The sequence below is a fragment of the Spermophilus citellus genome, assembly GCF_964194105.1.
Source record: "Spermophilus citellus genome assembly, contig: SCAFFOLD_590, whole genome shotgun sequence".
Lineage (NCBI taxonomy): Eukaryota > Metazoa > Chordata > Mammalia > Rodentia > Sciuridae > Spermophilus > Spermophilus citellus.
The window spans coordinates 11277-36110 of NW_027672971.1; the positions used below are offsets into that span (position 1 = coordinate 11277).

The window sequence follows — 24834 nt, forward strand, 5'->3', positions numbered from 1 at the left end:
AGATTTTCTACAGCATGAAGGTACTGAAGGACAAAGAGCCCACGGGCATGGCTCTGGGGAAATGGGCTCTCAGCTGACTTCTGGGAGCCACCCTAAGCCTCCTCACTTCCCTGAACCTTGGTTAGGCTTGGGTTTGGAGACTGCTAAAATGCCTTCATTAAAAAAAAAAATTAGTTGTAAATGGATCTTTTTATTTTATTTATATATTTATGTGCAGTGCTGTGGATCAAACCCAGGGCCTCACACATGCCAGGCAAGTGCTCTACCACTGAGCCACAATTCTAGCCCCTAAAATTCATTTCTTAAGCTGCACTAGACACTTCAAGTACTCAACAGACACATGTGGCTAGTGGCTGCCACACTGGGCAGTGTAGAGAGAATACTCTCACCACTGCAGCAAGTTCTGTTGGATGATACCGTCCCAGACCTGGGGTACCAAGGGATAAGAGTCTGTCTCTAGTCTTCTGAGGGAAGTGGCTCAGTTCTAGCCCCACCCTAGTGGTGCGACTCTGGTGAGCCATTGTGTTGTGTGCAGAGCAAGAGAGCCATGATGTGTGGAGGGACCTGAGGCCACGGCTGTGTGAGAAATCTGCAAGGCACTGGTGGCCAGAAGTGAGCCAGGCTGTTAGTGCAGCCACTGCAAGTGGCCAGGACACACAGCAAGGTCCAGGAAGGTTAGTGGCATGCAGGGCACTGCAGTCCGAGGACGGGTTAGGAACACGCCTGCACTTACATGATGACGGTTTTCTTGGGGACTTTAGTCGCCTGCGCAGTGACTACAAAGAAAACAGTCAGAATAGCAAGGGTTACAGAGAAGCCAGTGCCTGGGGCTGACTCCCTGATGGCACTGCAGTGCAGCCATCTGCTGGGCTTAGGAGCACTGGCCATGTGTCCCTGGGCAGCCTGTCTCAGCTAGGAGGTCCAGTTTCCTCAGCTACAGACGGGTGAAAGCGTCTGCCCTGAGGGGCTGGGGTGTGACAGCAGGCACCCCAAGGATAGCCCACTCTCCCTCCTGAGCGCCACAGGAGCTGTGGGGAGGAGAACGAGCTGGCATCTGTTGCCTACTCAAAAGGGCCCAGGCTTTTCCTCATGCTGACATAAGCCTGTGAATTCCTCAAACATGTAGCCCAACATAGCCCTGAGGCCTAGGGAAAGGGAAGAGTAGCCTGTGGCCGTGCAGTGGGCCACCAGCCACAATGGGGCCAGGATGGTTGATGCCTTTGCCACAAAATGAGTTCAAGTCCAAAAGGTGTCTCCAGGGGAGAGGGATACAAGAGTCCTGAATGTGGACATCTGAACCCCATGCATGTGGTGAGTGTCTCCAGGGGAGGGGGCACCAGAGTGCTGCACGTGGCACATCTGAGCCCCATGCATGTGGTGGGTGCCTGAGGTCTGAGTGTGAAGGGCAGCTGTCCCAACTGTGTGGCCTTTCCTGGTTTTCCCAGCTGTTGCCCTTACCAAAGCCAGCCCATGGGGCCTATGTTTCCATCTTGCTGCTGGGGACTGGAGTTCCAGAGAGGATGAAACTCATCTGGAACCAGGCAGCACCTACTCCCAACCACCTTGAGGCCTCTTCCCTTGACCTCTGGGCAGGCCTGGGCTTGACTACTGCAGGCCATCTCCAGGCTCAGCAGCCCTCTCACTGCTCAATGGGAAGGTGGAGGAGGTGGCCAGCAAAGCCAAGCGGCCTGTACTGGGACATGGTCCCACATCTTCTGGACCAGGGGACTTTCTGCTTCACTGCACTGCAACACTGAGACAGGCTTTCCCTAGGCAACTTATGGCATTTCAAGCTTGTCGCAGATGATGAGCACAAGAGTTAGACACTGTCTGTGTGTGTGTGCATTGGAGGTCACACTGGCTACATTTGTGTGCCTGCACATGGATGTACCTTGCATACAAATGTGCACACAGGTGTACTTGTCTGCACACATATGCATGCTCAGACACGCTGCACACACATTCACACACACAAGTGTGTATACATGTATGTGCACATCAGCACATGTACATGTGTTTGCTCAGGCATGTGTGTTTATATGTGTGCATTGCTTGCACAAGCTGTGCCCAGGCATGTGTGTGTTTATAAGTGTGCATTGCTTGCACAGGCTGTGTTCAGGAGTGTGTGTGCGTTTATATGTGTGCATTGTTTGCACAGGCTGTGCTCAGGCTTGTGTGTGTTTATATGTGTGCATTGTTTGCACAGGCTGTGCTCAGGCGTGTGTGCATACTTATGCGTGCATTGCTTGCACAGGCTGTGCTCAGGCAGTGTGTGCTTATATGTGTGCATTGCTTGCACAGGCTGTGCTCAGGCAGTGTGTGTGTGTGCTTATATGTGTGCACTGCTTGCACAGGCTGTGCTCAGGCAGTATGTGTGTGTTTATATGTGTACATTGCTTGCATAAGCTGTGCTCAGGAGTGTGTGTTTATATGTGTGCATTATTTACACATGCTGTGCTCAGGCATGTGTGTGTTTATATGTGTGCATTGCTTGCACAGGCTGTGCTCACGTGTGGGTATGCATTTATAAGTGTGCATTGCTTGCACAGGCTGTGCTGAGGCATGTGTGCGTTTATATGTGTGCATTGCTTGCACAGGCTGTGTTCAGGTGTGTGTGTGCATTTATATGTGTGCATTGCTTGCACAGGCTGTGCTCAGGCTTGTGTGTGCTTATATGTGTGCATTGCTTGCACAGGCTGTGCTCAGGCTTGTGTGTGTTTATCTGTGTGCATTGTTTGCACAGGCTGTGCTCAGGCTTGTGTGTGTTTATATGTGTGCATTGCTTGCACAGGCTGTGCTCAGGCAGTGTGTGCTTATATATGTGCATTGCTTGCACAGGCTGTGCTCAGGCTTGTGTGTGTTTATCTGTGTGCATTGCTTGCACAGGCTATGCTCAGGCAAGTGTGTTTATACCCAGACGCCCTTCCTCAGACATCCTACTGTCCTGTCCTCTGCCCTCAGTGTAGACGCCCTTCCCCAGACGTCCTACTGTCCTGCCCTTTGCCCTCAGTGTATATGCCCCTTCCCCAGATGTCCTACTGTCCTGCCCTCTACCCTCAGTGGAGATGCCCCTTCCCCAGACATCCTACTGTCCTGCCTCTGCCCTCAGTGGAGACACCCTTCCCCAGACGTCCTACTGTCCTGCCTCTGCCCTCAGTGTAGATGCCCTTCCCCAGACGTCCTACTGTCCTGCCCTCTGCCCTCAGTGTAGACGCCCTTCCCCAGATGTCCTACTGTCCTGCCTCTGCCCTCAGGGGGAAACCCCCTTCTCTAGAAGTGCAGCCCATCCCAGCTGCTGCCTGCAGGAGGCCTGTGTGACCACTGCCAGGAAGGCTGCCCTGGGTCAGAGGGGGGTTATCCTGCAGGCCAGGGGCAGGGCTCACACTTCCCCACCACAAAGCAGCCTCTCCAGCGCTCATTCCGGGTTCCTGGCCACCTCCGCCTGCCCCACAGGTTCTGAGACCACGTGGCCTGCAGCCTCTGGTCTCCTCCCCGCAGCCTCCTCTTCTAGCCAGGTCATCTGCCCAAAATGCCTGCCCAGCCACCCCTGCAGGAAGTGCACCCGCTCTGAGACATGGTGGGTCTGCTGCCCCCCAGTCCTGGCTGGCTGTGCAGCTGTGACACAAGGCTCAAGCCTGAGGACCCACCTAGGCAGCATGGGCAACAGGCTCGGTGGCACCTACCTTCTATGGCAGCCACAGTCTGCTCCCTGTGGCGCTGCTCCCAGGCCGGCAGCACAGGGCTCTGCATGTACAGCTCCCCACCACCACGAGTGGAGCCAAGCCGGTTCACCAGCTGCAGGATGGACAGAAACCACTCAGGACCCCTATCCTCAAGGGACCTAGCTGTCTCTTGTCCACTCTGGTGGTCTTTAGTTTGAGGTCCCCACTGAGACTGTGTCCCCCAAAGGGGACAGGGCTCCCAGCCAGGGCCTCGCCCAGGCATCTTGCGCTGTGCAGATGGCTGCTGGCCGTGTGTGGCTCTGAGCCCCTGAAGTGCAGAGCTGGCTGGGTCTCCCTGCCTCCTGGAACTTGCATGTGGGGCCCACATGCAGGAGGCTGGCCTCTAGACAAGAGCCAGAGACTGGAGCCTGGGGGTCTTGGGGGCCCTGTAGCGGGCACACACCTGCTCAATGTCACTGTGTGCCAGGACAGGCCCTGAAGACCAGAGGCTCAGACTGGGCCTTGCCTTCAGGAGCCCCAGCCTTGGGCCTCCGGACAATGAACAGGGACAGGGCAGCTCTTCCCTCTGTAGGGTCCCACCTATGTGACACCAGGAAAAGGTGGAAACTAACACTACTTTTTACATAAATGGATGAAAGTTGAGGTCAGCACTGGGTTCCCTAGAAAGGCAAAAACCAAAGGGCTTCTTTGAGAGGGTGGGAACAATGGCAGGTGGCAGGGCTCAGCCTCGTGTGGAAGAGGAGCAAGGCCAGACATGGTGTGGTGGGTTGGGGATGATGGGTGACAGTGGCCTGGTGTCTCTGGGCCTGTGCCAAGGGCCCAGGCCCTTCCCTTGTCAAGCCCTAGTGGACAGCTGGCCATGAGGCCCCTTGCCCACCCGTCTTACCTCGCATTCATAGTGTCCCAGGTCATCCTTGCCAGCTGCTCTGACCACAAGCACCAGCAGGCCGCTGCGGGGCTCACTCAGCATCTGGTACTTGTTGCCCGCAGTCAGCAGGGCCCCATCTTTGTACCACCTAGAACCCGTCCCAAGAGTCCATGAGGCAGGGTGTGACATTCCCTGTGCTGCAGACCCGCTGCCCTGGCCCAGATTCTACAGTCCTTGGTGAACCCACCCTGTGGATGTCCACATCCAGCTTGGCCATGCTATCTTGTGGCAGAGGCCCCATGCCCAGTGGGTCTCAGCCCCACAATGCCCTCTCTTCAGTGATCAGACAGTCACTGTGCCCAGCCCCGTACAGCTGCACAACCCTTGTGTTGCAGACAAGAGCCTGAAGCCCCTCCCCTGCTGCCCCACCATGTGCTGGCCCACCTGGTCTGAGGGTGTGGGGCGCCTTCAATGGTGCAGGTGAGCTGGGCATCCTCTCCCTCCACAAAGGGCGAGGCCCGGACCTTGTTCACAAACCGTGGGGGGACTGCAGGGTGGAGAGAGACAGGGAGCCACTCTGATGGAGCTGGGGGTGTCTGAGCCCCCACATTCCTTCCTGAGCCCTAAGTGAGCCCATGACCACATAGGGCTTCCACCCCCACATGCCTGCCTGCCTGCCCTTCCCTCCCACCCACACCCAGTCCCTCATCACAGCAAGCAGAGGGATGGAGGGCCCTTCCACCCATCCACCAGAGCCACGTGGTGGGCTTGGTCAGGGTGTCTCCCTGCCCCACGGGCCTCCAGGCTCACCTTGCACCAGGATCTTTCCCAGGGTGCTGGCACTGCCAGCGGCACTGGCCGCAAAGCACATGTACTGGCCAGAGTCGACCCCAGTCAGGTTGTCCAAGATGAGGGTGCAGGAGCCATCTGGGTCTTCGATGAGGATGTGGTGAGGGTCCACTTCCACTGGCTTCCCATCTAGAAGGGAGGAGTGAGGGCTGTCGTCGAGCAGGGACCTTGTAAGCCTGCCCCGGTGGATGAGAGGCTGGGGCTGGCCTGCACCTCTCTGGGTCTGTCTCTGTTTCTCTCTCTTTCTCTCTGGTGTGGCCCAGACCTCTGTCTCTGTGTCTCTATGTCCACCTTGGACATTAGCTAGAGGCAGGGCCAGGTGGAAAGACCTGAACCTGACAGAAGACATCCACATGGACAGCTAAGTCCGTGGTAGCCCCACCACCCCAGTGTGACTCCCTGCGGACCTCCCATGTGCTGATCATGCCCAGCTCCCTGGCTATGGGCCCATTCTCACTCAATCCCACCAAGCCTACAGCTACATAATCCACTGCCTAACACCCCTTCCCTCCCACCCACACCTGGTCCCTCATCACAGCATGCAGAGGGATGGAGGGCCCTTCTACCCATCCAATCTGCAGGGGGCTTCGAGAAGGAACTCAGATTTCCATGGCTCTGCTGGACACAGGCACCAGGACACCCAGTTGTGGACAGGGACCTCTGGGTGCCATGGCGATAATGTCTGCATCTGAACTCTGGCCTGAAACTGCGTGTGACTCTGAGTTCACACATGGTGGACCCTTAGCACCAGCCTTCTGCTCAGGGGGAGCCAGGCATCCTGCTGGTCTTCCTGAGGCCACTAGTGCAATGTGCCCTTGTTGACCCAGGGGCTGCTGCAAGTGGCATGGCCATTTGGTTTGACAGTTAACCAGCTAAGCTGGGACAGCTCCACGCAAAGACCTGGCAGTAGAGCGTGGACGCCACACCCCAACTTCCCAGCCTTTGCGTGGCTGGCAGAGGAAGTGCCAGGCCTTGCTATAACACAGAGGCGGCCAAGGTAATGAGAAGATGAATCGCAACTTGATGGCCTTGTATGGCCAGCAGAAATGGCCAAAGGGAGCTGGCCGCTAGAGTGATCACCACCAGCTCTATCCACTTGCTGCCCCCGTGGCCCCAGGTGGTAGGCACATACATAGGTCATGCAAGCCCAGCAGCTCTGGATGGAGTGGCTCTGAATGGGGTGCCCTGGGAGCGCTGCCCTCCTGAGAGGTGGGGTCCGGCAGAACTGAAATCAGTCACTGAGGGCACTGACTTGGGAAGGGATGGGTGCTGGTCTCCAGAGGTCAGCAAGCTGCTATAAAAGCCAGCCTGGTCCTGAGCCCCTCTCTTCCTGTCACTGCAACTGCTCCTTTCCCCTGGCAAGACTCCCACGAAGTCATGAGGCCACCAAGGGGAACCCCACCAGATGGCACCATGCCCTTTGGACTTTCAATCTGCAAACAATCTCTTCACTTTATAAGTAACCCAGACTCAGGTGTCTTGTTGGCACATCAGGAAACAGACCAAGACACGTCGCACGTTCCTGAGACAGACCGTTTCTCGGCTAGAGCCCTTGATGAGTGAAGCGTCCCCTGGGTCTGGGACTTATCCCCTGCCAGACATGGCTGTCAGATACCACTTTTGAAAATCGGCTCTCAGCATGCAGTGGGGCTTTGGAGGAAACCAGATGCCCAACCCAGTGAGGCCTTGTGATCTTCCACTCAGGGATAGGCCAATAGGACTCCCTGAGGAACAAGAGATAAGGGCTGCCCAGCCGCATTCATCAAAAGGAAGAGAGCTTCCTGAATGAGTGGATGTCCCCCAAGGGCAGGGTGGGCTCCGCTCTCCACTCCACTCCCTGATGCAAGGCAACTGACTCCATGAGAATCTGGATCCAAGGGTCTCCACTCATGGGCTTGGGTTCGCATGGTCTAGCTAAACTGAAGCCCACTGACATGGCAGCTTGCTAGCCTCATCACCCAGGAAAGGGAAGCTGGACTCATTCATTGTTTTGGGGGCTGGCCAGAGCTCTGGGCACTCCTGGGCCCTCTCTGCCTGGCCGCCCTTCCTCGCTAGCTTCCTGGGGTCCCTCCCATCTCTCTGGCTTGCCGCCCCTTCACTTATGTTCCTCACCTCTCTGACTCTGTGAATCCCAGATCCCAAGCCTTGAAGCCTGAACCTCATCTCTTCACACTCATTCCACATTCAAACTGACCTCAGTCTCTCTCTCTCTCTCTCTCTCTCTCTCTCTCATCAGGGATTGAACCCAAGGGCCTGAATCACATCCCCAGCCCTTTCTACATTTTATTTAGAGACAGGGTCTTACTAAGTTGCTTAGGGCCTTGCTAGGTTTCTGAGGCTGCTTTAAACTTGCATCCTCCTGTCTCAGTCTCCTGAGCTGCTGGAATTGTTTTGAGGGCTGTGCACTAGACCTGACCCATAGTTTCAGACACACTGTATGCCAAGGACCTGCCTGCCATCTCTCACCTCCAGCCAGACATCTCTCCTAAGCTCTAGATTTATTCTCAAGCTATCCCCTCCATAACCACCTGGAGCCCAATGGGCACCTGGATTCTTCAAAACCTCACAAATCTGGGTTTCTTTCCTCCCTGCCCAGCTCAGGATGTACCAGCCTGCCTCCCTGTGGGTCTGCCCCACCTCTGTGAATAGGACCAGTGGCCTCTGCTGTCCACAACCCCTGTGCTGCTCCCTGGATGCCATCTCTCTTCCACACACCCCATGCAACCCATCAGCAAATCTGGCTGGCTCTGCCTTCAAAATGCATCCAGGATGCAACCATGGCCACCACCAACATGATGCCATGTCCCTAAGCAGGCCCTTGGCACTACAGCCAAGGTGACAGATGACAGATCTGAACCATGCCCCCTGCTGCTCACAAGACCATGAGGTTTCCATGTAGTCAATGCTCCGTGCTGCCCAAAGGAATCATGTTGATCCCTGGCACCAGCAAGGTGCCTCGGGACCCGAGAACAGTCTGCCAGGGAAGAGCCTCGGATTTTCTGGAACCTTGGGCCACAACAGATGGGCTAGCCTAGGGGTTTGTGGCTCAGGGCCAGACTGGACACTCTATTTTACAATGGCATTCATGGAAGAGGCTCTGGCCCATGCTAGCCTCTACACCAACTAGGAGATTCCTGGTGGGTGACCCGTGCCATACTGGCATCTATGCCAATGAGGAGACTCTTAGTAGGTGACCTGGGCCACACCAGCATCTATGCCAACAATGAGATTCCTGGGGGGATTCTCAGGCCATTCTGTGTCTATGCCATTGAGGAGATCCCTAGTAGGTGACCCAGGCCATGCCAGTGTCTATGCCAACGACGAGATTCCTAGTAGGTAACCCAGGCCATGCCAGTGTCTATGCCAATGATGAGATTCCTAGTAGGTGACCCAGGCCATGCTGTGTCTACACCAATGAACAGATTCCTGGAGGATGCTCCAGGCCACGAAGGCTTCTATGCCAATGATGAGATTCCTGGTGGGTGACCAGGGCAATGCTGGCATCTCTACCAATAATGAGATTCCTGATGGATGCTCTAGGCCAAGCCAGCATCTACGCCAACAAGATTCCTAGTAGGTGACCCAGGCCATGCTGGCATCTATGCCAATGACAAAATTCCTGTGGGTGACCTGGGCCATGCTGGTGTCTACACCTTTGACGAGATTCCCAGTGGATGACTAGGGCCACGCTGGTGTCTATGGCAATAACGAGATTCCTGGGCCACACTGGCATCTACACCAATGAGGAGATTCCTGATGGATGACCCAGGCCACACTGGCGTCTACACTAACAATGAGCTTCCTAGTGGAGCTCCATGTTGTCTTCTATGCTAATGTGAGATTCATAGTGGGCTTCAGGCCATTAATCTTGACTTCAGGAGGACTAGAGCCTGAGGTCAGCCACATGAGCGGTCAGCCATGCAGGTCTGACAGAGTTCCAGTGACAAATGCTGACGTCAAGTCTCATTAAGCCTCCTGGTTGGCATAGGTCTGTTTGGGTTCTCAGGTGTCACTGGGAGGAGAAGGTGCTCTTCCTCACTGCACTGGGAGCGGGAGGCTGGCAGCTCATAAGTGGTGACATTGGACCCTCCCGAAGTGCTCTTCTTTTTTCTCAGGGGCTGCAGTCTTGTCTTTATGCTAACCCTGAGCATAATAGCTCTGAACTCCAAGACCTTCTGGTGAATCACTGAACCTGAAGGCAACCTTGGGGACCAGTGAACTGGACGTCAGAAGTGAGAGTGGTCTCAGGACCCCAAGCCTATGGTGGTGCAGGAAGTGAGGATGGTCTCAGGACCCCAATCCTGTGGCAGTGTCAATTGAGACAGGCCTGGGAGACACCTGACCTCCCTTGACCTTGGCAGCTCCCATCCCTGAGCCATGTAAGGCCTGTGCTCCGTGACCCTGAAGGTGCAGTGTGATCAGCACCCTTCCTGGCCCATTAAGCTCACAGGCCTCTCCTGCACCCAGGTGCCTGCCTGTGGCCCCCTCTGTGGTCCTGGTGCTCTCTCGGCTGCCCTCAGGCATGTCTGTCTCGGCCCTGTGCTGACTCCTCACCCTGCTCATTCCCCAGGGTGGCCATGGCACCACCTGTTCACTGTCCATCCCCAGGATGTTTGCCCTTGAACAGGCCTGGACTGTCTCTTGTTCCCCATGCCCAGCCCACTGACCAGACCCCATGCTGTCCTCAGCCCCCGTGCGGCCCACCCCTGGTGGGGGTTCCTGTGAAGGATCAGTCTGTAGGCCCTGGCAGGTACCTTTGTACCAGCTGACAATAGGCTTGGGTGTGCCAGCTTTACAGTTTCCCCCAGCTCAGCCGTGTAGTCAGCCAGTTCCTCTTCAAATTCCGGAGGACCTGAGGACACATGTGGGGGTCTGAGGACTCTGAGGGTGGGATGTCAGGCCTATGTCCCCTGGGTGCACCCTGGCAAATTGCCCCCAACAACAGCAGTGGCCCCACATCCAAGGGCCTGGTTACTGACTAAGCTGGGTGTGGCTGCACGAGGCAGGGACAGACCAAGGTGCAAGACCATCACACCCAAACATGACCTGGTCAGATACCCCAAGTCTGGAGCTATGCCGTGTCCCCACTACATCCCTTTGTGTCCCCCATTTGAGTTAGGATCAGCTCAACACCTGCTCTGGGGCTCCCTGGGAGGCCAAAGCCACCAGTCCCTCAGCTAGATCTGAACAAGGGGAGAACCAAGCCACCAGTGCAAAAAACAACCCATGCCCACGTGCCCGGCCTGGGTGCAGCCCTCTGGGCATCTAAGTGATGTTCAGGTCCCCACCCCAGCACAGCACCAGGGACACTCATGCCACACAGGCAGGGCCAGGCGCTGCTGGATGCCGCTGATCTCCTTCACCCAGGAGTGCTTGATGATGACTGTGCGCGCCTGCAGCAGGTACTTGCGCACAGAGTCCTCCCGCTCATGCCACACCTCGAAGGCACGGTCGTCTCCTTCCACCTGGTCGTTCAAGTCGATGCTGCTTAACTGTTGAGGGGTGCAACATTAGTGGGAGGACAGAGCTAAGCATCCCCAGACAGACAGGGTCCAGTAGGGCCATGCCCAGGTCACCCCAGAACAATGGCAAGTTCTGCTCCAGTGGCCACCCTGGAGCCCAGGAACAGGGAAACCTCCACTGGCCTGCATGACACCCCCAGCCCCTGGCACCACAGACCTTCATCATATTCCGGAACACATAGCTGAAGGTGTCGGTGCGCGAGTCTCGTCGGGGCTTGCAGATCACCAGGTGGTTCCGAAACAGGAAGACATGGCGATTGTGGCCCTTCCAAGGCATGCGGGCCCCTGGTGCGCCCTCCCACACAATGAAGTGGCCCTGGGGTATGAGTAGATGTGGTTGGACTGTGGTTGCCTGGCCCCATCCCTGGGCGCAGACCCCAGGGTCATCTATGAGCCCAGCACCCACAAAAGCCACACCCCACCACATGGCAGCAGACGCAAGTCCCCCCACCTGGCGGATGGGCTCCCCCAGGGCCTCCAGGGTGCCGGGGTAGTTCTCCATGAGGGACACATGCAGCTTGTTCTCAGCACGCTGGGGCAGCGCTGACACGACTGCGTAGGCCTGCTCCAGAAGGGCGCAGTTCTGCCGGTTCCGGGCCTTGTTGCGGATCAGCTCCTGAGGCGGACCAAGGGTCAGGACCCAGACGGCTTCAGCCCCAAGGCCTGGCCTGGATATTCAAGGCTGGGGCAGGACAGGGCTTCCCACCTTGAGCAGAGCCTGGTACTTCTGCACCCACTCCACCGGCTGCTCCAGGTAGTGCTGCAGTGGGGGTGGGGGTGGCTGCGAGGGGTCCCCAGCGGACAGCATTTCCTCAGCGCATTTCTGTAGGCACCACAGGGCGGGTTTCGGGCAAGAAAGCACAGCCCCAGTTAGGGCATCCTGACAGTAGAGGACATCTCAGGGGCACTCTCACACCTGGCCCTGAACCTGGACAATGGCTGTGTTACCATCTAGCCGGAGGCATGCACAGAACTTGGGCAGTGAAGTGGCCAGCCCAGGAGCACAGAGCTACAAGGCTCAAGGGGCCCTGGGGACTGTGGGGGAAGAAATTAGGGAATATGAACTAAGGCCATGAGCACAGACAAGGGCTAAGCCTCAGGGGACTTTCAGGTCAGTGAGTTTTCTGGTGGGAGTCAAGGCCAGCACTAGGCCTGGGAGCAGCCAGGGAGGAGCCCGGTGGCCAACTCCATGGAGCCAGGCACAGGCACCTTGTAGAACTCCTGGACGGGCGTGCTGACAACCACAGACTCTGCCTGCACACGGCCCACCAGGAACTCCAGGTACTTCTCAAAGGCTTCCTGGTTCTTGATGAAGCACATGGCCACATCGTCATCTGTGTCACAGCGCTGCAGGTCCTGCAAGAAGCTGCCACAGAGAGGGACAGGGTCAGGGACAGGGTCAGGCACAGCTCATAGCCCAGTCCTGGGCCCTCTCCTTGAGAGGCTATGGTTCTTGCCCAGGAGTGGGTTCTGGGCCTGTGAGATTGAGTATACTAAGCTGGGTGTGCAGACACGTGGGCACGTACAGAAGTGCATGGGTATGTACACTTGCCCACGAGTGTGCAGATGTGTAGTATGTGAGCATGTATATGTGGGTACATGCATGTACATGTGCACGTGTGTGGGTGCATGTGTGCATGCATGTGACTGTGCATGTATACACAAGTGTGCAGATGTGACCATGCATGTGTGGCATGTGTGTATAATATGTGTGCATGTGTTTGCCTGAATGTGTCTGTGGATGTGCACATGGCACACACATGCACTCAAATGCTTGTGTGAGTGTGCAAGAGTGCACGTGCATGGAGATCAGCATGCATGTGAGTGCACATATCTATGTGTATCCAGCATGTATGCACATTTTTGTACAGGATTCACATATGTATGTGTGCACACATGTACACTATGTGCACACACATATCAAGCACATGTGCACGCACATTTGAGGCTGGGTGCGTGAGCATATGTGGTGTGCACATGGGACTTCCCATGTGCCCGTGTACATTCATGTGCATGCACATGGGCCTGTGTGAGTGCTCATGGGTGGCAGGTATTCTGCAGCCTTCAACCCATATGGCGAGCGTCTGTCACTGGGGCATCACACAAGTGGGATGTGCCCATGGGTAAATCGAGTTCCTACCCCAGCTGCTGAGTGTCACCCTCCACGAGGCCTGACCCACAGCTGTGCGTGCACCTCACATGCATGTGTGTGGCCTTGCCTACCTGCTGTGGAAGCGACTGATGTCCTGCACATTGCGAAAAATGACTGCCTTCTGGCTGGCCACGGCTGCTGGTGCTCGGGGAGCACGGTCCAGTTGCTGTATGTAGTGGCTTTGGAGGAACTGAAGCTCACCCACGAAGGTCTGCTCTGAGCTCAGCAGCTCCTGGATGACAGAGCTGGCGGAAGAGTGGCATCAGGGGGTGCCCAGCAGCTGCCCTGCTCCCACTGTCCCTAGTCTCCACATGGGGACTAGGGACACATGGAGAGCTTGCTCCCTTGCACTGCAGTTAAACGGGGTTCCTGTGATCAGGAGCCTGTCACCAAGCTTCAGAAAGTGGGTAGGTGGTGGAGCAAGGGCACCACTTCTTCCCCAGGAAGCCCTCCCGCACGAGGCTCTGGGAGGGCACAGCTGCAGACACCAGGGGCAGGACCGTGACCTAAGGAGGCTCACACAGCTTCAGCAAGCACAGGTCCCCCATGAAGAAGCAGGGCAGAACGCCAGCTGGCCCTTGAGGCCCAGCAGCCAGCTGTGGCTCCACCCTCAACCCTCCCCAACACATACCTCAGCCTGGTCTTGTACTCATCCTCGGACACGGCCTCGGGGAATTCGGGGGCCTCACTGGGCCCCCACTCAGGAGACAGCTGTTGAGAAACAGGAGTTTGTCCCAGGGCACCAGTTTGTTCCGCCTCCTCTGTGGCCACCGGGCTCCTGTCCCTTACTTCCAGGGTTCTCTGGCGAAGGGCCAGGATCCCAGGGCCTTGGCACCCTCCCCCAGCTCCGGACTACCATACCTTGAGCCTCTTGTCCAGGTAGGCTGGTGACACCCAGCCTTGCCTGGAGGGGCTGGACTTGGTGGGCTTGGTGCGCACAAGCCAGCGCAGCGGGTGGGCTGAGTCCAAGACCTCCACATACTGGCCTTCCCGCAGTGTGATGACATCCTGCTCAGCCCCCAGGGGTAGGTGGTCGGCCGTGGCCACGTAGATATCAAAGATCTGATAAAGAGAAATGGGCCTAAATCCTGGGGCCAGAGGGGTGAGGCCTGCCAAGGCCCCCCATGGCCCCCCACCTCTGAGGAGGGAGAGGTTCTCCCAACCCCCTAAAACCCCCAAGAGCACAGAGGGGAGGGTGCTGAGTCCAGGGGCCGAGGAGGTACCCAGTCCAGGGCCACAGGGCAGGAGCCCCCAGGGTCACTCTGCACAGATGGCAGTGAGAGGGCTGGCTCCTGCCCACGTGGATGGGCGCCTAGACTGTGGTTGCTCACAGCGCCTTGCTGCCCACTGCCCCCTGCAACCCAAGAGGTGGTGGGCTCTGGAGGCAAAGGTGCACTCTCCACAGATGGCAGTGAGAGGGACATCAGAGGTAGTGCTCTGCAGGAACCCACGTGCAGAGACCCTGCCCTCTGCTCCAACCTCTGGTGTCCCTTGGTGTCTCTGGGGGTGATGCCCCTCCCTTGGTAGCACCAGGCCCTTGCAGCCTCCCATCGTCTCTTCAGCCCTGTTCCCAAGGGTCCCAGCCCACCCACCTCTCCTCGGGAGTCCCCATCCTCTGACTCCGAGGATGACTCCTGGACGCTGGAAGAGGGCCGCGACCGGCCATGCCGGGGGGAGGCAGACGGAGTCTTGGACTCCTCATCACTGTCACCTCCAGGCACCTGCAGCTTGGCTGGGTGAACACAAGGGTTGTGATGTCCCTGGAAGGCTGTCCCCCTACTGCCTACCACCCAGCCAGTCTCCAGGGCTCCCAGGCGCAGAGTCCTAGCTAGGCCCCATGCGAGGACACAGGGTCCCAGCCTCCCCTGGGGACCCTGGATGCCCATCCTGGCCCCCTCACCCTGTGTGATCTTGGCCGACACCATCTCAGTGATCTGGGAGGTGAGTTTCTGTAGGAATTCCTCTGTGCCCACCTTAGCGAGGGACAGGTGGCCATGGGCCTCCTCAGCTACCAGGGCCTCCCCTGGGGGAACAAACGCAACACTGTGGGGTCATGCTTCCCCCAAAAGTTCACTGCAATTCTCCTAGGGGCTGACGGTGAGCAGGAGGCCAGGCCCTGGCAGGGAGACCATGAGGTGGTGCCAGCAGGAAGAGACCAGTGAGGTCAGCAGGATGCAGAGCCTGTGACCAGGGATGAGAATGAAGGGAGCGGGTCTGGACAGAAGAGGCAGCAAGTGGCCAGAGAACGGCAAGCACAGCTAAGAGGCAGCAGGTGGCAGGCAGGGCTACAGGCAGATGGTGAGGGAGCTGAGGACAGCGCTGGGCAGGGTCCAGCCTGGCATCAGGCTTGAGGCGGGGTTGGGGCTGTGGGGGCCGAGGTGACTTTGTGGCTCTTCTTAACATCTGGAACCCAAACCTCCACATAGCCCACTGGGCCTGGGCCCCCTGACCACAGAGGTCAGAACAGCTCTGACTCCAACCAGAGCTGGGAGCTGGCCATGAGAGGGCAGGGACCTGCCCAGAGCCCAGGCTGCTCAGGTCCAAAGGGCGGCACCCCCTGCACCCAACCCGGACATACCTTTCCTCTGCCCAGCAAGGCCGGTGAGACCAGCAGACTCTGACATCTGTGCTGAGATGGCTTGGGTGGTCCTGAGGGGAGGAGGGGTGTCCTGCAAGCCCAGCTTGGACCCACCACTCTGCTCCCCACAGAGGGGGCCTAGGGGCCAGGACACCACAATCAAGGGCTCCACACCAGACGGGGCCCATAAAAACTTCATTTTACAGTGTGGAGAAGCTGCACAGGGAAGGGGGTGGCCACCCACAGGGCTACACCACCCTAGCCCCCTGGGTAAGTCAGTCAGGGCACCCACTCACCCCTGTAGGAAGGTAGAAATGAGAGCCTCCTTCATCTTCTCCTGCTCCTCCTCCTTGGGCACTGTCCAGAGATCCAGGGGAGCTGTCAGGACCAGTCCTGTACTCCGACACCTTGAGTCCTGGGCTGGGACCCCTACCCAGGACATCTAGACCACCCTGGGGGCCCTGCCTGCACTGTCCCTAAGAAGCCCTGGCAAGGGTCTATGCCTAAGCCCACCTCCCTGTCCACTCTCAGCACTTGGTCACCCATGGGGTTGGGGGACAGGCCTGCCCTCCAAGCACCATCCCTCAGAGGGGCTGAACAGAGGGCTCTGGGCAGGGCCCGCAGGCCATCTGTACACCATGCAGGCAGAGCTGAGGTTCCAGGCCAAACTGGCCTGCACCACTGGGCCCAGACTGCTCTTGGGCTCTGCAGGAGAAGGATCACAGGTGGGTGAAGGCCATACATCCCAAGCTGGTTCCTCACCACACCCAGGCTCCCTACTCACGGCCTGAGACATGCAGGCTGGCAGAGCAGAGGGCCTGGCCAGCGGCGTTGGTGGCAATGCACGTGTAGGTGCCCTGGTGTTGCCGGCCCACATCTAGCAGGACCAGGCTGTGCTGCTGGGCAGAGCTGGCCATAGTGTAGCCTGGGGTGTTGGGGCCAATCCACAGAACGCCTCTCTCGGCCTCCTCCTTGAGCCAGTGTATGGTGGGGGCTGGGCATCCTGTGGGCAGGAGAGGGCTCAGTGGGTACACAGTCCCACTGGCTATGGGCCTCCAGAAGAGGGTGCTTGGCCAGAGTGATATGAGGGGTGGAGCAGGAGGCCATGCAGGGTGGCATGGGTGGCCTGTGGGAGGGTGGCATGGGCGACCCATGGGAGGGTGGCATGGGGGCCCTGGGGGGGTGCTCTTTCTCCGGGGAGTGAGGATGCCCACCTTCCACCTTCGCCGAGAATGTGATGCTGGAGCCCCTCTTCACTTTCTTGGGGGTGAACCTCTCCAGGATGTGGGGTGGCACCAACTGCTCACACACATCTGGGAGAGCAAGGACAGCCATGGGGACACCCGGCACCCCTCCTTCAGCTCCCATGTCCTGATGTCCTTGTTCTGGGAACCCCAGGTAGTTCTCTGCGGCCTGTGCCTGTGGCCCCAGAGAGCCCTCTTCCTGCACCTCCACCACTACCAGGCCCAGGGCTGGTCCACTCTGGCCTCATGCCCACAATCCACCCAGCCTCTGTCTGCCCACAGGGCCATCTCACCTGATGCTGACTTCTCTTCTGGTTCATCAGGACCTGAAAAGTGCAGAGGGAGTCAGATGTGCAGCACGGACAGATTCCCTTGCTTCCCTACACGTGGGAAGGTCCTGGTCCTACTGCCCAGTGGGGGGACCTGGGCACGGCCCCACCCATGGTCAAAGGTCCATTACCCTGCCTGAAACCTTGGCCAAGAGGCCAAAGAACTCACACTCCAGTGTACATCCGTGTGACATCCCCACCCTCCCTGTGCCCACTGGGAGTCTGGGGCCCTGCCTGGAACCACATGGGCACTGGGAGATGGCAGTTGGGGCTCCACCCTGAGAGGCAGGAGGAGGACCCAGCAACAGTCTATCCGCAGGACCAGTATGGGTCAAACTGGGAGTCAGCTGTCAGTGCTCAGAACGTTTGGGAAAATAAGGACACAGGAGTTTTCTTGTCAGAGCTGCCACTGGGGCTTTGTGCGGGTCTGCTGGGCCCAGTGTTCATCTGCTTCCCCCAAGAGCCTGCTCATCACTCAGGGTGTCCAAGCCCCACTGGGCACCCGCTCCTGTGGGGCAATTCTGCCATCTGTGCCACTGTGCATAGGGGCAATGGGCTGGGCCCAGCCTGATGGGGCCTGGCATGCAGTACATGTGGCACTGCTCACTCCTTCAGGGCACACACCTCGGACCAGCAGCCGGGCAGATGAGTAGGCAGCACCAACAGCATTGCTGATATAGGCCGCATACTGGCCAGCGTCCTCCCGGGTGACAGAGACGATCTCCAGGGTGTGCAGTGTCTTCTTGTCAGCCATGCGAATGTGGGCTGATGTAGACAGGGGCTGGCCGTCTTTGAACCAGTACAATCTGGGGACTGGGTAGCCTACCCCATGGAGGAGAGTGGTCAGCACAGGACCATTCTCAATGGGCACTATACTCTTTCGATGGGAGACAGACAAAGGCCCAGAAAAGAGGTTGCTCAGAGGCCAGCCAGCCTCTGGTGTGGGGGTGGGGTGGCAGCCTCCTGTTGCCCAGCAGCAGGCACACATGACCTCCTGACCTCCACTGGTCAGGCCCTTCCCATGTGTAACCAACGGGAGACAGCTCCTGGCCTCCCTCCAGCTACGGTGCCCACTCCCCAGCACCCTACCTTTCACCTTGAGCTGAAATTTGGCCAGGCATGTACCAGGGGCCACCTGGAGGTCCCTCAGCTCCTCCACCACCTGGGGCAGCTGCCCCTCATCTGATTCGGTTCCCTCTTGCTCCCGGCTGGCAAAAAAGACAAATAAGGGGGTAGCCATAAAGTGGAGCAGGCTGAGGGTCCAGGCGGGAGGGCCCACGGGGTGAAGGTCAGAGGTGGATGGGTTTGAGGTTCCCTGTCTGCTGAGTGGAGGGGCAGAGGGACAGAAACGGCCAGGGTCTGACTGAAAGCTGCAGGCTTGGGAAAGTCAATCTAAGCCACCCAGCCCAGATCACCACTTCCCGGGAGGCCCTGGGCCGCTGTCTGTGTGGCCCCACCTAGACAGGTATCCCTGGGCACTGAAGTAGGATGAGGTCTCCGTGGCGTCTGCGGCAGTGTCGTAGTCTGTGCTGGTCACTGGGGAGGAAAAGTGAGTGGAGGAGGCTCAGGACTTTGGGATTTCAGGGGGACGCGCCCTCCTGGGCCTGCCCACCCCTGCTGTTCCCAGCCTCGTTCTTCCACACCCATAACTAACTGCAAGCCTCTTAGGCCCAGCACAAAACGTCATATGACCTGAGTCTCCAGGAACAGCAGACAGGGACAGTGGCAGAACCTTCTGGTTCCATCCTACCAGGGCACGAGAGGTTGGAGACACAAGCCTCAAAACCAAGAGAAAGAGACTTGGATTTCTGACCAAGAAGGGGCAACAAGCTGGACTTCCACCACTGTGGGCCAAGCGAGAGTCCCCAGAGTGCCCATGCTGAGACACTACCCCAGCAGGATGGTTGGGAGGTGTGGCCCTGGGCCTAGGGCCAGTGGGAGCTGAATGGCAGCTGAGACCCCTGGCCCTTCTTGCCACGTTCTCAGTGACGTTCAGGTAAAATTGGGGGACTTTAAAAGATTTCTTAGACAACAAAATGGAAGAAAATAGTCTTTTACAAATGGTGTTGAGCAAGAGTGAACTTGAAGCCTTACCTCACACTCACAAATTCCCTCCAAGGGAATCAAAGACCTCAACTTAAGAGCTACCACCAAGTTTCCAGAAGAAAGCACACATGTGAGTCTTTATGACTCACATTCAGGCAGCACTTGCATAAGTGTGGCGAAGCCCAAGCAGTCAAGAAAGAGCAGAGACCCTAGCCTTCATCAGGCCAGACACGGTGCCCCCAAGTACATGGCCAAGAAAGGGAAAGACCGAGGTCATGCCTCTGATGCAGTCAGGAATCAGGAACACGTGAAGAGCTCTTTCAGCTCTGGAAGGAGACCAGCCATCAGTGCCCACCATGCCACAGCTCCAAGCATGCCTGTATGCAGGGGAGCCTCCACCACGACCCCACACACACCAGCAGCAGTTCTGTGGCCAGGGCACCTGCCAGCTGCATGTCCTCTAGCCCAGCTCAGCTCTGACCCTGTTTGCCTGGGGACAGGTCAGGCCCCAAGACAACCTGCTTCAGCGGCTAGTCAGAAGCCCAGGCTCCTCGCTGGGGTGGACCCAGTGGATATAAATCAGGACCCATGGTCTCCCTGGGGCAGGGTTAACCTGCCAGGGCAGCTCACAGAGCCAACCAAGGGTCCTGTTGCCTAGGCTGAAGGTGACTTAAGGACACCTCAGGAGCAGCCAGATGTGAGATCATGTCGGGCAAGCTGTGGTGGGCACAGCCCCTGCCAGCACCTCTGTTTCCATCAGGCCGAAGTTCCCTGAGGCCCACAGCCTGGGCACCCTACTCCAGCTATGTCACATGCCATCCTCAGTGGATGGGGTGGGGCCCTTTCCAGGCTTCCTGTCAAAGCTTGGTCTTCCTGGACAGCCTGCCCACCAAGGCTACAGGGACCCTGCAAGAGTCACCTCATTAGAACAACAGAAACCCTCAACACCCAGGAGATCCCAGGCCCATGAGCACCATCAGGAATCTAAACAAAGAGCAAGTGTCCTGACACTCTGTGGCAGCAGCCACCCGCATGCCCAAGAGTCTCCTGCAGCAATAGCCAGGGCTCCAGAGCAGCCCCAAGGCAGTGGCTGAGCAGCTCGGCTCCCCTGGTTCCTCTTCCACACCTTCCTGGTCTCCCCAGCCTGGAGGCCTTCGGCAGACACAAGAGACCTCCACCCTCCACCATTGGGCTCCCGGGGGAACTGTGGCCTTGAGCTTGGCTCAAGGGAAGTCTCCACCAGCTTAAGACCTGGAGGCCCTAACTCCTATCTGGTCTAAGACCAGAGCCCTGGATCACTCTTCCAGCCCTGCTCAGGAGACTCTCATCCCCACCCTGGTAACACAGACCCCCAGAGTGCACTCACGCTCCACTCGGAGCTCAGCCTTGGTGGAGGAGACGCCCACGCTGTTCTCCGCCAGGCAGCGATAGACGCCCATGTCTGTGGGCACCACAGCACTGATGATGAGCTGGTGGCCACCCTGCTGGTCCTCATTGATCATGTAGTGGTCATCCTCCTCCAGCAACTTCCCGTCCTTGAACCAGCGAACACTGTGCACAGGTTGGCCCGTCACCACACAGTCGAAGCTCACGGGGTACCCATCCTGCACCTCCTGGTTCTGCAGCTCCGTCAGGAACACGGGGGCTAGAACAGCAGGCAGGGCATGTAGCATGTTAGCCTGGGCGTGCCACTCACGCCTGTGGCCACAAACACACCGATCACACCAGCTGGGTGGTCTGACATGTGTGAGCTGCCCGGCAACAGGCCATGTGGGAGCACCTGCAGACCTGACGTGACACAGACCCTGAAGCTTGCCTGCTAGGCTTAGCCCTCTTCCCAGCTCTCTAAAAGTCTCTCCTGCTGCCCAGGCCACCAGGAGGCAAGAGGGATGAAGCGCTAGACAGGGATGGGAAGAGCAGTAACTGCGGAAGGCTGAGGGCTGTCCGGGATCTGGAGTGTAGGAGAGCAACTTCTGGGCGTGCCAGGGTAACTGATCCCAGCTACCTCCTGTCCCTGCAGAGATGTGGCGTGGCTGATAAGTAACTCAGTGGGTGAAATGGAAGTGAAGTGCCTTGTGGAAGTGGGTGCCTATTCTATACGGGTTATATCTCCAAGACTCCTCGGGAAAAAATAAATAAAACTCTCCAGAAAGTAAGTATTCACATTCCCATTTTGCCCACATGAAAGCCGAGGCTCCGATAGACTGTGGCTTCCCTAAGCTCACACAGCTAATAAGAGGCAGAGCTGGGATTCAAATTCAGCTCTAGGATTCAAATTCAGCTCTGTTCAATGAGTCGGGACTTTCTACACCTCGGAGGCTGCACTTGCAGAGTGCTGGAGCCCAGGTAACCCCTGGACCTCTCAGCTGGTGCTGGCCACTGCTGGCCTCACTCCTCCTCTACCCCCTTGGACTCCAGCTCCAGACCCAACTCTGTGGAGCAGTTGGACTCAGCGGCATCAGAAGTCAGCTGAGTGGACACTGGCTCCGGAGGTGCTGCAGGGGCAGGGGCCGCCTTGCCAATGCGCATCTCCACCCCCCTGGGCCCCTGCTCCACCAGGCTGATCTCCACCCCAATGCCCATGGTGGTGAACATCTCTCGGAAGCAGGTGACTGCCCTGTGAGCTTCGGCCAGGGCCTCGAAACGGATGCAGACAAAATTCTCATCCTCGCGGTAGGTCTGCCAGTCCGCAGGTTGCTCTGGCTCCCCGGGACCCTCGTCAGCGCTAAGAAACAGCTCCTCGTCAGAAACCTCTGCTGGGCCTTTGGTGCGGAAGAGCCGGTGCAGACGCCGGGCAGCGCGGTGGAAGGCGTCATCCAGCTCGCCCCCGGAGGAGCTCTCGGCCTCACTCTCGGTGCCACTGACCACCACACAGGCGCTATGGCTCACACAGCCAAACTTGTTGCTCACCTGACAGGTGTCGCGACCAGTGTCAGCACGGCCCAGGCCAGTGACCAGCAGGGTGCATGTCCCATCTGCGAGCTGGTCGATGTGGTGGTGCCGCCCGTCAGTGAGCTCTACGCCGTCTTTCAGCCAGCATGCTCGCACATCAGCCTTGCTGGCTACCACACACTCCAGCCTCAGGGCATCCCCCACCTGGGCCTCAGTGTCCCCAAATGTGTGGGAGAATACGGGTCCTTCCTGCTGCTTCATCTCCTTCCGGACCTTGTAGCCCTTAAAGGCAGCCTGAATCTTCACTGCTGCTTTGTCCATGGAGGGGTCGCCCAGATCCTCAGCACTCAGACCTATCGGTGGTGGGTGCACCTGGGCTGGGTGCTCCTGCTGCTTCTGTGGTTCCACAGAGGAGGGTGCTGGGGCCCTGGCCTGTGGGCACAGAGCACAGTATCACAGTGAGACAGGAGCCGCGAGGCCAGACACACAAGACCAGGGCCCAGCACTGATCTCCGCACGGCTATCCATTCTGCCTCTCAGGCCCTGGCAACTGTGCCAGCCTCATGGAGTATGAGGTACCTGCTGGCTCTTGTTGCTATCACAAAGCAAGCCCAACTCCCTGAAATCACTCTATACAGTCCCCACTGGGGACTGATGGGTAATGAGGGACACCAGAGGGACTGGCCCCAGCTTTATAGGAAAAGGCTTTAGCAGTAGATGGATGATGGACGGGTGGAGAAATCGGTGGAAGGAGGGACAAGCACGTGGGTGGTAGTGGCAAGGGTAAAACACTGGGCCTCCCCTTGCAAGCCAAGTAGAGGCTCACCTTGCTGACCAGGGGTGAGACCCCAGGCCGCCCAGCCTTCTTGAGGTAAGTAACCAGGGAAGGTGTGCCTGCCCGGGACTCGTCGTCAGAGCTGGTGTGCGAGAGGTCAGCCTCTCCAGTGCGTGCCAGCTCATCAGCTGTGGAGTAGCCCTCAGAGAGGCCAGGGGCCACCTCCTCCACCTCCTGCCGTAGGTGATGCACGCGGCCATCCTCCTCTGGAAGCTCACTGATGGAGTCCAGCGTGGGTTCACGGCTCATGCGACGCTTCTTGGCCAGGGCCTCCCACAGCAGGTGCAGGTCACCCTCCTGGGCTGCCTCAGGGGGCAGGCTGGGCTGTGTGGGCACCTCGTCCCCAGAGCCAGGGGTCAGCACCACTGAGGAGAGCAGGAGGGTATCAGCGGAGCTGTGACCCCAAGCCTATCACTGGACCTCTGTTCCCCACTTGGCACCTGGTTTTACCAGGTCTAGAAGCACTGAGCCTCAGTCTTCCCTCCCTATGTCAGTTCACCTCCTGCACAGACAATGTGGTGACCAGAACAGAAAATGGCTCTGCACAGTGAGCCTGGGCCTAGATTCACAGGCCCACACTGCAGGGGTGGGACACATGCACAGGGAATGCACCTGGATCAGGCTCCGAGGTGGGGCACTGACAACCTCCCGGGAGAAAGTGATGGGGTGGGACAGGCCACCCCCTTCCACATTCAAGGTTTCCCAGCCCAAAACCTAGTACTCACCCTGGAAGGTAGCAGCCTCCATGGAGGCCAGGGCGTGGGCAGGGCCACAGCGGTACTCGCCCTGGTCTTCTGCGCTGAAGCCCTTGATCGCCAGTGTCTGCTGCCGCCCCCGGGAAAGGACCTCAAAGTGCCCACTGGGTTGGATGCACTCCGTCCCCTTGTGCCAGATGACCTCGCCGGCCTCAGCTGCCACCTCCACCTCCAGACAGACATCCTCTCCGGCCACCACCTGCCGGCTCACAGGGGTAGGGGGCGGGGGAGGAGCAGGCTCCACTGGTTCTGCTGGGGAACAGTGTCCACGGAGGACAGGCCACATCAGGTGTGGGGGCATTCCAGGGTCCAGACCTCACCCTGCCAACTCTTCCCTCCACCTTGGAGAAGCTGGGCATTCTCCAGGACCAAGATGGCTACTTACCCAGCCTGACCATCTGGGGCAGGTGCACAGGTTCCCCAGCACCTGCAGGGCCCACAGCAGCCACTCGGAAACGGTAGGTCTCCCCAGGAGTCAGTCCATCCACCACACACTCAGGCCCAGGCACGAGCTCGTGGCACAAACGCCACTGGCCCTTGGACCCCTCCTTCATCTCTACCCGATAGCCACACAGACCCCCTCCACCATCGCTTGTGTGAGCCACCCAGGACAGCTATTTCAAAGAATGGTCATTGTTTCATGGAGAAGCAAATGAATTTATTGTTGATGGATTAAATAGTCCATAGATGTCTGTTCAGTCTATTTGATTAATGTTTTCCATTTAGTTCTGAAGAATCTAAGCTGGCAAGTTTTTCTTTTTGGGTGGGCATGGTACAGAAAGGTTTCCCCAAACCTCAGCAGTGCAAAGAGTATGCAGTGTGGTCCTCACAAGGCCTTTCATCTGCCACGAAAACTCTGTGTTCCATATATGGCTCCCTCCAATTGTCACCTCAACCAGCCCCCCAACACTAGACCATTTTATAGGAATCTTGTTTTGTTTAAAAGCATTGACCCAGGTGTTGGGTATATGGCCTAGTGGTAGAGTGCTTTAGCATGTATGAGAACCTGAGTATGGTGCTTATCTCTTTAAAAAAATGACTTGCCAAAATTATTTTTGCCAATGAAAAAGCTTATCAAGGG

At 57.9% G+C, this 24834-nt stretch overlaps 2 protein-coding genes across 3 annotated transcripts; both read right to left on the minus strand.

Moving 5' to 3' along the window:
• Window positions 1-198: 198 nt before the first annotated feature.
• Window positions 199-10261, minus strand: LOC308640306 (obscurin-like). 2 transcript variants are annotated; one of them, XM_081312251.1, is made up of 6 exons: window positions 10155-10260; window positions 5362-5529; window positions 4996-5098; window positions 4570-4699; window positions 3684-3795; window positions 199-776 (listed from the first exon to the last, which is right to left on the minus strand). In XM_081312251.1, the coding sequence occupies exons 2-6, from the start codon at window positions 5420-5422 to the stop codon at window positions 730-732; spliced, it is 453 nt and encodes a 150-aa protein (XP_081168377.1). In that variant the 5' UTR covers window positions 5423-5529; window positions 10155-10260; the 3' UTR covers window positions 199-729. The 2 variants fall into 2 exon arrangements, with proteins under 2 accessions (XP_081168377.1, XP_081168376.1); XM_081312250.1 differs by lacking the exon at window positions 199-776 and having other exon boundaries at window positions 3032-3795; window positions 10155-10261.
• Window positions 10262-10676: 415 nt separating this feature from the next.
• LOC308640307 (obscurin-like) lies at window positions 10677-24356 on the minus strand (the record flags this gene model as incomplete). Its single annotated transcript, XM_081312252.1, has 23 exons — window positions 24139-24356; window positions 23724-24005; window positions 22990-23363; window positions 21724-22595; window positions 20638-20915; window positions 18683-18761; window positions 18315-18433; window positions 17850-18047; window positions 17190-17222; window positions 16867-16965; window positions 16437-16655; window positions 15949-16009; window positions 15653-15723; window positions 14975-15097; window positions 14667-14806; window positions 13936-14136; window positions 13706-13785; window positions 13146-13319; window positions 12132-12288; window positions 11629-11745; window positions 11374-11538; window positions 11080-11238; window positions 10677-10892 (listed from the first exon to the last, which is right to left on the minus strand). Exons 1-23 carry the CDS (start codon window positions 24305-24307, stop codon window positions 10677-10679), a joined length of 4386 nt encoding a protein of 1461 aa, XP_081168378.1. The 5' UTR covers window positions 24308-24356.
• Between the last annotated feature and the right edge of the window lie 478 nt (window positions 24357-24834).